General features: G+C 44.0%; 1 protein-coding gene across 1 annotated transcript in view; it reads left to right on the top strand.

The window, feature by feature from the left end:
* Window positions 1-12,415, top strand: part of HYDIN (HYDIN axonemal central pair apparatus protein) — a 332,032-nt gene that overhangs the window by 169,733 nt on the left and 149,884 nt on the right. The window contains exon 23 of the mRNA XM_072731571.1: window positions 3,396-3,709. Coding sequence (XP_072587672.1) covers window positions 3,396-3,709 — 314 coding nt within the window. The remainder of the gene's footprint in view (window positions 1-3,395; window positions 3,710-12,415) is intronic.

Genomic DNA, 12,415 nt, shown 5'->3' with positions numbered 1-12,415 from the left:
GAAATGGCAGCCTCTGGATCTTTAGGATCCCAGGTTGGGTCAGGAACTATAGCTTCTTACAATAACTTTTATAGCACAATTTGACCTTCCATATTATTTGTGCATGTAACTTTAATAAAAGCATACATATAGTTAAAAAAAAATACAGAGTCCCTACAAATCAACAGGAAAAACACCAACAGCCCAATGGAAAAACAGGTAGAGGAAATGAACAGAGTTCACGGAAAGAAAAATAAAGCAGTTCTTGAATTTATGAAAATCGTGCTCAACTTTAATCACATTAGAATAAATGCAAATTAAAATGACTATGAAACTTTTTTTTTTCCTATCAGGTTGGCAAAGAGCAAAAATTGGATAGTGCTCTGTGTTGGGAGGGCATGTGGAAACAGGCGCTCCCACATTGTTGGGGAAATATACATCAGAAGGCTGTGTACATCAGATATGGCTATAGCCATCAAAAATTTTTAAATGCCCATAATCTTTGACCTAGTTATTCTACTGCTAGGAATTTACCCTTTGGCAATATAAGATAACATATAGACAAGGATATTCATTACAACATTGGTTACAACAACAAAAGATTGGAGCCAATATCCATCAAATTGGTTAAATCAATGTTGGCAGAATTTTATGATGGAATATATTTCAGCTATGAGGCAACTGCATATGCACTGAAGAGGGCTCTCCCAGTGAAAAAAGCGAATTTCAGAACAAAAGTGCACAGTATGCTATCGTGTATATAAAAAAATTTAAAAATACATATGTGAACGTGATTTTATATCCCTATAATATCTCCACAAGGACAAGCAAGACACTTGTAACCTTGGTTACTTCAGGAGAGGGGTACTAGTTGGCTCAGATAAGATGTTTAGATCTTTTAAAGTAAGGCATTTTGTCCTGGGACAAAATGTTATGGAATGTTCAACAGGGAGACATATCTTAGTGAAATTACTGGTCTTACTGATAACCAAAGAATTCTATGGCCTCTCAGCAGTAAAGAAGGGACCCATCAAGGGAAGGGCTTAGACTAACCCCAAACTTCTCCAAGATAATACTTAATGCTGGATGACAATGGACCAATGGCTACAGAGTTTTGAGAGAAAGAGCAACCCAGCTGCTGTCCTTTGAGTATAAAGACAGCAGACAGACACTCTCAGAATGCCAGGAATCAGTGAACCCAGCTTGCCTACAACTTTGTTGAAAAACCAATTTGCCAATGAAATACAACCATTGAGGAGAAGAACCGAATAAGGCATTCAGGAATGAAAAAAAAACCAATAAAGGAAAGATTGGTAAGAAGCACTGAGCCAATTCAGCTATCAAACTGAGACTACACAACTTTGGTGGCGATGACTTCGGAATAGGATTTTGAAACCTGTACTTTTAAAAAGTAACACTATAGCCAACAAAAACTGGGAGATACGTAGAACAGAAATGTGTTGATATTTTGTCCCTTTTTACAGGTGAGCATCAATAAGCTCTTGTCTAAATTTGAAACTGCTGAATACTTGACCATCGTTTTTCTTGATCATAAAGGGATTGATTATAGTAGTAATTGGCATTTACAAACTGTACACCATGTGGCAGACACTGCTCTGAACACATCACCTAAATATTAACTTATTTCATCCTCTAAAGAGGAAGTGACTATTATCACCCCTATTTTATGGATGGAGAAACTGAAGGCTAGAAAGGCTAAGCAGCTTTGCTCAAATCCACAGACCTGGTAACTGGCAGAGGTCAGATTTGGACCCAAGCAGTCTGGCTCCAGAGTCTATGATTTTAGGATTAGTATCTCTTGTGTAAGAATATTTTTTTAAGGGCACCTGGGTGGCTCAGTGGTTGAGTGTCTGCCTTCAGCTCAGGTTGTGATCCCGTGTCCTGGGATCAAGTCCTGCCTGCTTCTCCCTCTGCCTATGTCTCTGCCTCTCTCTGTGTGTCTCTCATGAATAAGTTAATTAATTAATTAATTAATTAATTAAAAATATTTTAAGGTTTCTTTTTGAGAAAAACAAATATTTTGAAAAATAAATTGGTCTAATTTCACTTTTGTAAAAATTGTATTTAGTCATCCATTATGTATGGACTAATGTTTAAAAAATGCTAACTCTGAGAAATAACATACGGTGACATTTTAGTTGAGTTTCCCCTTTGTGTTTTATATATAATGCAGACTGTTGTGGATGTGTATCATTTCTACAAAACAACCAAAGGGGGGAAACATTTAAGTCAGTCTTCAAATATATTTAAACACCAGGCATTGCAATAGTGAGCACTGCCGCACATGGTGTGTTCTGCAAGGATGGGTTCTAAATTGTACCCTGCCACCTGTACCAGTGGCCGGCCCTGCTCTCAGATGGGATTAGCTGCCCTCTCTCTGACGCCTGAGTCAGGTGATTGGCTTTATCCCCTGAAGCCATCTAATCATGTCACAGAGTCGCACAGTTAAATACCGGAACCTGAAAACTGTGGAGAGGGAAGAGCTCTGTAAAACACTCATCCCTGCGTGCACACCTCCCAACTGCCTTGGGGCACTTTCTGTAAAACCAGGAGGTTCCTTTCCTGTGGATTAACTGTGAATAAAGCAATTCCTGAAAAAGCCAACTCATAGCCAGGCTTTGTATGGTAAGGTGTTCCAGAGGCCTTGGCATCAAGGAACCCATGAGGACTTGAATCGAAGAGAGAAAAGGATAAACACAATCTACTGAACAAACTCTGTCAAGCTTCCGAGTGTCATTTTAAGTTGAATAGAAAACAGCAGAAAGTAGATAACACTGCACTTAAGAGTTAGAATTGCAGGCGTGAGAAAAGAAATTAAATTGCCTAATCCCTCCCTTTCTGGGTCACCCGCTCCAGAGCCTCTCCCCCAGGGCTTTAGAAAGCCTTTGAAAAATTTCTTAAGCAAAGGATTTTTCCCACTTGTCTAGGAAGAACATTTTACAATCGAATTTATTTTCAGTTTAGAATATTTTATAATAGTTATTCATTGCACATTTTCCCTTTTGCAACTCCTCAATCCTTATAACTTCACAACTATTACCAAAATCCCTTCCTTCAAATGATTCCTGTCCAGATTTTCCTTGCTTTCATTTTCAACTAATAAAATATATGTGCATGTGCATATATGTATATAAAATACCTATACCCGTCCAGATAGTATAGATATCTATATAGATTTATATATACTAGCTATTTAATTATGTATAAGTATAAATATATAATTATGGACCAAAGATGTGTGGATATATATATATTTTATACTAATCTCTTTGTAGGTGTGTATCTGCATGTGTTTATGTACATAAATATGCATAAATCCCTGGTTGTTCTGTTTTATAAAGCAGGTTGGAAATGCATAGGACAAAAATTGGTAAACCCCATTATCTTATTTGTAGCCTATTAAGCTGGAGGTTGATGGAGAAAAAAACTTGCTGGTCAAATTTGACCCTTCCTACAAAAGTGATTTGAACAACTGGGTAGCAGAAGAAATTCTAGAGATCAAGTACATGGAACACCCTCAAATCGACAGCCTAAACCTGCGTGGAGAAGTGCACTACCCTAACCTCAGCTTTGAGACCATGGAGCTGGATTTTGGCTGTATCCTGAATGATACTGAGGTGATCCGATACATAACAATCACCAACTGCAGCCCCCTGATGGTGAAGTTCCGCTGGTTTTTCCTGGTTGACAATGAGGAAAATCGGATAAGGTACACCTGCCCCGCAGTCCACCAGAGCTCTTCTCTGCTGTTCATTGTCCTCTCCTTTGGGCCGTGCCCTGGGTTTCCTGTATTCTGTGTACTGGGTCTTTCACACTTCAGTTCCGAAAACTAATTATTGACAGAAAGAGCAAAGGCTTCAAATCATGGTTCATGCTAGATTTTCTTTTCTTTTTTTTTAATAATAAATTTATTTTTTATTGGTGTTCAATTTGCCAACATACAGAATAACACCCAGTCCTAGATTTTCAAGCAGGAAAAGCATATAAAAGATCTTTGAAAGCCCCAATTGCCACCAAATTAGCAGAGTAATATCCATAAGCCTGCTTTAACTTTGAATTGAGTGGTTGGATCATTAGACATTTGTCACTAAAAAAATGAAGTCGTTATAGAGTTTTCTTAAGCATTTCAAACCCAAAGCACAAATCGAGTATTAAGTTATGTTGAGTACGTGCTGCACTGAGCTCCATGCTCTGCAGCTTTCAGGGGGTTTCGGTCTACCCCATATTTAGACACATATGATGCATGCAGATGTATATATGCCCAAAGCAGTGGGAGGTGGCTAGTGCTGAGCGAGGAAAGCTGTCTTCACAATATTTGGATTTAGAAGTGTCTCTCTGTTCAATTAAAAGCTAAAGCCAGACTTGATTTGGAAAACACTGCTTAAAAAAATATAAACAACCTGTTTCACTCAAGTCTTAGGAACATTTTCTTCTGAGCCCAAAACCTCTTTGGACAAATGTATTTGTCTTTGACTTATGTATTATCTCCTTCTTGGATGTTTGGACAGCTCTGTGTTCAGCATCCAAATGTCCGGTAGCCACTCTGGATAGGGAAGGCTCACGTTGTTTCCTCAGCTCATCGGCACCTCCCGTATGCACCCCTCATCTTGTACATGACAGCCAGCTTTTCCCTTCCCTTGCTTGTTACCATGGTAACCACGGCTCGCTCTGGATGTCTTCCCAAGACATCTAATGATGACCCAGCGTAGCCGGCCTGGGGTCTGAACGACAGAGCCTGCTCATTAGGTGCCAAGGACTTTAGGTTTGGAATGAAAGCAGCCAACCTACCCTAATGAGCTTTGAATATCAGATTCTGTGAAGTTATTCTGTTGAAGCAACATAGCTACATGAGTTTATTCTATGCAGGAGGAAGGGACATGCTTTGTTTATTTTTCATTTTTGAGAGGCCATTTCCATAATTAAAATAATGGCATTTTGAAAATGTACTTGGCCACTACTAGAGATGATGCGCTTAATTTTTCATTGATTTAAGCATTTTCCCCTGTCTTCAGGATCTTTCTATATCTCGATATCGAACTTCTGCTTATAATTCATTCGTTCACTTAAGTCATTCATTCATTCAGAGTCATTCAGAAAATATTATATAAGTGACTCTTATACACCAGATAGTGTGTGAGGCATCAGGGATACAAAAGTAAGACATGATTCCTGGCCTGAGGCTCCTGGGGAAGCAGAGGGAACATGTGATAACGCCAGGCTCTGAGGAAGGACAGAGCAGGGATGACAGCTCCAAAGAATCCAAGAAGGCTGCCCCGAGAAGCACAGTTCAACGTCTCCGGCAGAGCAGTGAGGAAACACTACCGAACAGGAATAGCATGTTTATATTAGTTAGGATTCATGGATTCCATTCTGTCGCAAGTGACAGGAAACCTGACCCTAAACAAAAATGAAAAGGGAAGGACATTCACTGACTCCTACGACTCAAAAGTCCAGATTCACTCTGGCTTCCGGCCCAGCTTAACTCAAAGCCTCAAACAGAGTCACCCGAGCCAGGGGCCCCATCTCTCAGCCCTGCTCTCTCTCTCAGCCCTGCTCTCTCTCTCACCCCTTCTCTCTCTCTCTCTCTCTCTCTCGCTCGCTCTTTCTAGTGTTAGCCAAGTTTTAGGTTAACTTTTCTCCTGTGGTCCCCATGTGGCTGCCAGTGCTCCTGGGGCCACATCCTTGCAGATCTGAGCTCCCAGAAAGGAACATTATTAGCCTTTGTACCAGGACTGTCTGGAGACACTCTGATCAGACCAACCCACTCACATTGCCTGTCCCTTCTACAAGTGGAGGGCAAAGCACTGATCAGTGTTGGCTGGGCTACGTGCCCCAGACCAAGGGCTGCCGTGATGACCTCAGCACCCCGTGGACTGAATGGGGTGGGGGTGGGGCAGATCTCCAGACAAAGACTGACATTTGGGAGAATGAATGCTGGAAGGGCAAGTGACACGCATCTACCAATGTCCACAGAGGGCCCGTGTGCGGCTACGATACAGACTTCACTGGCGGGGGAGAAGTCTGGGATGTAGATTGGCAGTAGTGTGTGAGAGGCCTGGTGCCTGGGACAAGGAGTTTAGACTCTTGGAAGGACTGGGGAGATTTGTAATCAAGAGGTGACAAAGTCTGCTCTTTTTTTTTTTTTCCAGAAAGATAACAGCTTCATTCATCATGGCTACCCAACTCCTCCTTCCAAAACACCTGCCTCTCTTACTTTGAATAACACTGCTCTCTCCTGCTTTCCTGCTTATCCCCTCAACCTTTCACTCCTTCTCAGCCCTGGGCTGGCAACAGGTACGTTGTGCATGGGACCCAGGACTCCCTCCTAGGCCCCTGCTCTTCTTGCAATGGCACTTAGCGCCTGCTGCAAAGGCTTCCGACCGTCTCTACCTAGACCCTCTGTTGAGTCCAAGGGCATCTCCTTCTTGACAGCTTCTCTTAGATGTTTCTTAGATGACTCATGTCCAACCTGCCCCACGCTAAACTCAGGCTCTGCCGCTGCCCCCCTCCCTGCCTCTCCTCCAGGGCCCCCTGTCTGCATGAATGACAGCATTGTCCTGAGAGTCCTTCAGATTCCTTCCTCTCCCTGACCTCACTCATCAGACCCATCACCCAATCTGCCTTCTGAAACCCCCTCGTTCCCATGTCTGTGGTGATTATCCTAGTTCAAGTCGCCATCCTCTCTTGCCTGGACCACTCTGATGCCCCCTGTTGAGCTCCATCATCCACCCAGGTAGCCAAATGATGAACACGTCATTTTCTGGTTCTTAACCTTCAAAGAGCACCCATGCTTCTTAGAATGAAGTACAAATGCTTCCTGAGTTCAGCAAGGCTTAGCTGGGCTGCCCCTGTGTTCCTCTCCAGTTTCTTCTCACTTCACTCTGCCCTCACCATGCTGGTGGCCCATTTCCTGTCCAGGGCCATTCCTGTCTAAGCCCGTGTTCTCTGCCCGAAGCAATTCCCACACCTCAACTCACCAGCCCCTGCTCCCTTGTCCCCAGTACGCTTTCCTGGGAAGCCGTCTTGAGACCATTCCCTACATAACCTCCCCTGTCATAGGCCCTGGTAGCCCATCTCCTTCATGACACATCACGCTCGTAATTATGGCTCAGTACCCAACTTTCTAGTTGGCTCTTCACCCCCTTAAGGCCAGGGAGCACTTCTGTCCTATCACCTCTGGACCCCGGAGCCCAACACAGAGGACACAGCACAGAGTAGGTCCTCAAAGGGTATCTTCAAATTTGTAACTGCTCCCTCCTGGGTATTTGTGGTGAGGGCGAATCATTTCATAACTGATTAAAGATTCTTTTCTGTCAGCTTCTTGGCACCTGTCAAATGGAAAAGTTCGAGGTATAAATGTCACCTTGAGTAGAAAAAAAAATGCCACTTGCCTTTCAGACAGGCTTTCTCCGCAGACCGTCGGAAAAAACATAAACCACTCATTGGCTAAAGGTCACTTTTATCAAGTATACCAACACTAACCTTTCTTTTCCAATTAGAATTCTCATAAGACTTACAGCTAATAAAAGAAACAGAAGCATGAAAGAGGTTTTTTCTCTTGTTAGGGCAAGATATAAGGATGCCAAGACAGACGCAGCATGTCTACCTATCACAGCACACATATCTGCCATGGGTGCACATGTGTATACGTGCATGTGTGCATGTGTGTGACTTTGTAGGCAAATCTGACCAGGCCATTTAAAGCATCTCTCTTGATTGAGCATTTTTTTTCCCAAGCTGGCCCTCATGTCACATATGAGAACAAAGAAGGAAGGAAAATGGACACACATGCCAAGAATGCACTTCCTAAGAGGAAAGCAGGTCATTGTCTTAGACACCTGCTCATCCACATGAGTTCATGTGCATGACTGGGTTTTAGACTGACTTTGGTAGCTGATGGTCCAGGCTCTGCATATATACACATGTAATGAGGAAGCCAGGATGAGAAATAAGGTGTGAGTGTGGCTGCCGACAGAGCCAGCACTGCAGGAATGTGCCCCTTCTTGGGTCTGTCTCTTTAGCATGACTGCTCAACTCGTCAAGAACATGATGCTTCACGGCATCTGCATGAAAGAGGCACACGGGGCAGCCCCCCCTCGAAGCAGCCTTTACCTCTAGGAGGCCAGAGAGAGCCAAGTGGACACTAGCTCGGCTGGTATCTCTGCCTAGGCTCAGGACCACAAAGCTGAGATGCTGCTGGAACTTAGTACATAGCCAACTGGTCCCCAAAGACAGCATGGCCTTTTTAAAAAATTTGTTATCTTTTTTTTGTTTACATCCAATTGATTAACATATAGTGTATTATTAATTTCAAGGGTAGAGTTCAGTGATTCATCATTCTTCTATAACACCCAGTGCTAATTAATCACATGCCCTCCTTAATGCCCATCACCCAGTTACCCCATTCTCCATCCCCCATCCCCTCCCCTCCAGCAACTCTCAGTTTGTTTCCTATGATTAACAGTTTCTTACAGTTTGTCTCCCTCTCTGATTTTGCCTTGTTTTATTTTTCCCTCCCTTCCCCTATGATCCTCAGTTGTGTTTCTTACATTCCGCACATGAGTGAGATCATATGGCATTTGTCTTTCTCTGATTGATTTATTTTGCTTAGCATAGTACCCTTTAGCTCCATCCACGTTGTTGCAAATGGCAAGATTTAATTCTTTTGGATGGCTGAGTAATATTCCATTGTTACATATACACGTATATATGCACATCTTCTTTATCCATTCATCTGTTGATGGACATCTGGACTCTTTCCATAGTTTGGCTATTGATGCTGCTGCTATAAACATCGGGGTGCAGGTGTGCCTTCAGATCACTACCTTTGTATGTCTGATATAAATACCTAGTAGTGCAATTGCTGGGTAGTAGGGTAGCTCTATTTTCAACTTTTTGAGAAACCGCCACACTGTTCTCCAGAGTGACTACACCAGCTTGCCTTCTCACCAGCAGTGCAAGAGGGCTCCCCTTTCTCCAGCACGGCGTTTTTGTTTCCAAGTCAGATTATAGATAAATAGAACACAGGGGCCTAAGGGCACCCAGTCCTGCAGCAAAGGAACATGTGTTGTTCTCACATTGATTTTTCTGTGATGAGTGTCAGTTGTCCAACATTGTGATTGGAAGAGGAGAGTGGAAGGACTGGAGAAGCTTCATTTCTAGATACTTCCATCTGTCTCTGCATCACTCCTCAATTTGCCTCAAAAGTGGAACTTTTGTAAGACATGATCTATTAGGGGTAGTTGAGGTCCTGGACTGTGGAGTCGGACATGGCTGGTTAGAATCTGGGCTCTGTTCTCCGACCCTATGACCCCTTACTCAGGTTTACTTCCCTGTAAAATGTGGATAATGTAGACACCAAAAGGAGCTGTCATGAGGATTGAAGGAGATGTGTCTGTGAAGTCCACGAGTCTCTGAGAAGAAAGAAAATCTGAAGCTGGTGGCTGTTTCCAAGTTCGCAAAGGGTCCCTTCCTCTCTTTCATTCCTTGATATCAAATGCTGCTAAGTAAAGCACTCCCCAGCACCCTAAAGTTCTGGAGCTCTAGGATCCTTAGACACCAAGACAGTAGGCTGACTCTTTCTGACAAAGGGTAGAAAATCTGTTTCCTGTGCCAGGCCGCATTCACCAAGGCTGAAGCCAGGTGGCCCAGTGCACCTCCCTCTCCTCCCCACCACACCTCCCCACAGCCAGGTTCTTTAGGGTTTTTTTGGAAAGAAAAACAGCTTTATTGATGGCATGGGGGCAGGTCCGGGGTATCCTTGCATCCAACAGTCCCAGGCTGCTCAGTGTGCTGGCCAAGAGCCTGGACTCTGAGGATCCTCCTGCTCGGCTGCCTGCTAGCTGTGACTTTGGACTCCCCTACCTGCAGAGCTCTTGGAACTATGCCTGGCATGTAATAAATGCTCAGTAAATGCCAGCCCCTACAAACATTCCCTTATTGAGGAAACTGAAGAGGCTACTGTTCATTAATGTTCATTAATTAAATGTTAATATCAGACTATGTTTGAGAAGCAGCATCCCAGGTGTGACTTTGAGACATTTTCTTCTGAAATCAGTCTGAAGCCTGATGTCTGAGGGCTGCAGGTGCCTCTCACTGGTCTAAGCTTCATTCCTTCCATAAATATCCCTCTGTGTCCCCCACCGGCCCTGCATGCCTCAGAATGCTTTAAGCTCCTGCACTCACATTTTTTTTTCTTTTCCACCTCCCCGAGTTAAGTTTCTTTAAGAGATAGAAGCGAGGGGCGCCTGGGCGGCTCAGTGGTTGAACGTCTGCCTTTGGCTCAGGGCATGATCTCAGGCTCCTGGGATCAAGTCCCTGCGGGGAGCCTGCTTCTCCCTCTGCCTGTGTCTCTCATGAATAAGTAAATAAAATCTTTAAAAAAAAAAGAAAGAGAGATGGAAGCGAGCATGGAGCCCTGGCACAAGAAGAAATAAGGCTCTGATGAGGGAGCAAATAGAGCCAAAGTGGGAACAGAAGCAGTGGCCACAGCTGGCATGGGCACAATGCAGAATCAAGCTCTAAGCCCCTCCAAGCCCCTTTCTTCCTTAACTGTCCCCTACATGTGTCTGAGCCACGATGACAATTTCACCACCCAAAGAATGAAGCCAATGGGAATGGAGGCTATCCTCCTTCCCCCTAGTAGTTTCTTATTACTCATCAAATCACCATAAACTAAGTGGCTTAAAACAATGTAAAATTGTCTGTTCCAGTTCTAGAGGTCAAGAGTCTGAATCCGTGTCACTAGGCCTAAGCCAAGTGTGGCCTCAGCCATGTTCTCTCTACTCCTTCCAGAGGTTCTAGAGAAAATCTAGGAAAATCCCTTATCTTACCTTTCCCAGTTTCTAAAACTGCATTCCTGGCATTCCTTGGCTCCTGGCCCCTCCCTCCTTCCTCAAAGCCCACAGCATAGTGTCTTCCCATCTCTCTCCCTCCTCTGCTAAGATCACCACATCCCCTTCTCTATTCTCTGCAGTAGTATCACTCTCTGCCTCCCTCTTGTAAGGACACCTGTGATTATATGATTGGCCTCACCCAGATCCATCTTCCCCATGTCAAGACCTTAACTTAATCACATGTGCCAAGTCCCTTTTGCCATGTAAGGAAACATTCATGGGTTATGGGAATTCAAACAGAGACATGTGGAGGATGCCCATTCTTCAACCTACCAGATACCCCAACTTTGCCAGCAACAAGGTCTCATACTCTCTTCATTCTCTGCCAGTCTGAATTGGCTTCTAAAAAAATGGATTTTGATTACTGATGACTTTAAATGTCATAAGGAACTTTATGGTTCTAATTTATAGCAAGCCAGACTCAAACTAACTTAAAAAAAAATGCACTGGCTCATGTAACAGAAAATGTCCAGGTGCAGGCTTCAGGCACAGCTTGATCCAAGGTCAGGCAATATGAGATACCTCATATCTCCCCCACCATCTCTTTGCTCTGCCCTCTGCTGTGTCAGCTCCATTCTCAGGCAGGTCCTGTATGCATAGTTGCAAGATGACTCAGAAGCTCCAGCAGCTCCAGCTCTCATGCCTGGTTCAAGTCCAGGGAAAAGAGGTAGAGGCTCTTTGTCTGAAATGAGCCCTGGCAAATGTTTTTGTTGCAACTTACTGGCTGTGGTTGGTTCTTGTGTCCATCCTCAACTAAGGCTAGGGAGCTCAGCCATGCCTCTGAGCAAGGCTGCAAGTCTAGAGACAGGCTAATCGCCAGAGCAGAACATAAGGCACCTGAGCAGAGAAAGGGAGGCTGGATCCCAGGTAGCAAAGAGCAAAGATGCCCACCCCAATGACTGATGAGACCCCATTGTGTTTCCTTTGTGAGCTCCAAGCCAAAGAAATGGGCATCCAGTTATGAAATTAAATAGCAGCTTCTTGGAAAGCTATGTGAGGGAACTTACCAGGGCCCCAGGGACATGGTAAGCTGCCAGGCCCCTCAGACATGGGAAAAGCAACTCACAATGAGGCCTTTGCGCCTATTCCCAGCTCTGCTACCCTGTCACTCTAGAGTGCAGAGCGCCAGCTTTGTAAGCACCTTCACATTTTCAGCTTCTACAGCATCGATCTTTCATATGAACGATAACATCACTATCTTTGAGACCTTATGATGAGACCACCAGTACGGTCTCAAATCTACATCTCTTCTATGAGAAAAACCTCCTTGAACAGCCTTCCAAAGCAAGATTCTTCTCCCATAGCACTTATTTCCTGTAGACAACTGTGTCAGCCAAATCTTAATTTTTTTTTTAAGATTTTATTTATTTATTCATGAGAGACACAGAGAAAGAGAGAGGCAGAGACACAGACAGAGGGAGAAGCAGACTCCATGCAGGGAACCTGATTTGGGACTTGATCCCAGGACTCCAGGATCATGCCCTGGGCCAAAGGCAGGCACTAAACCACTGAGCCACCCA

This window comes from Vulpes vulpes, chromosome 12, assembly GCF_048418805.1.
Source record: "Vulpes vulpes isolate BD-2025 chromosome 12, VulVul3, whole genome shotgun sequence".
NCBI classification, from domain to species: Eukaryota; Metazoa; Chordata; class Mammalia; order Carnivora; family Canidae; genus Vulpes; species Vulpes vulpes.
This window is presented reverse-complemented; position numbering and strand designations above follow the sequence as displayed.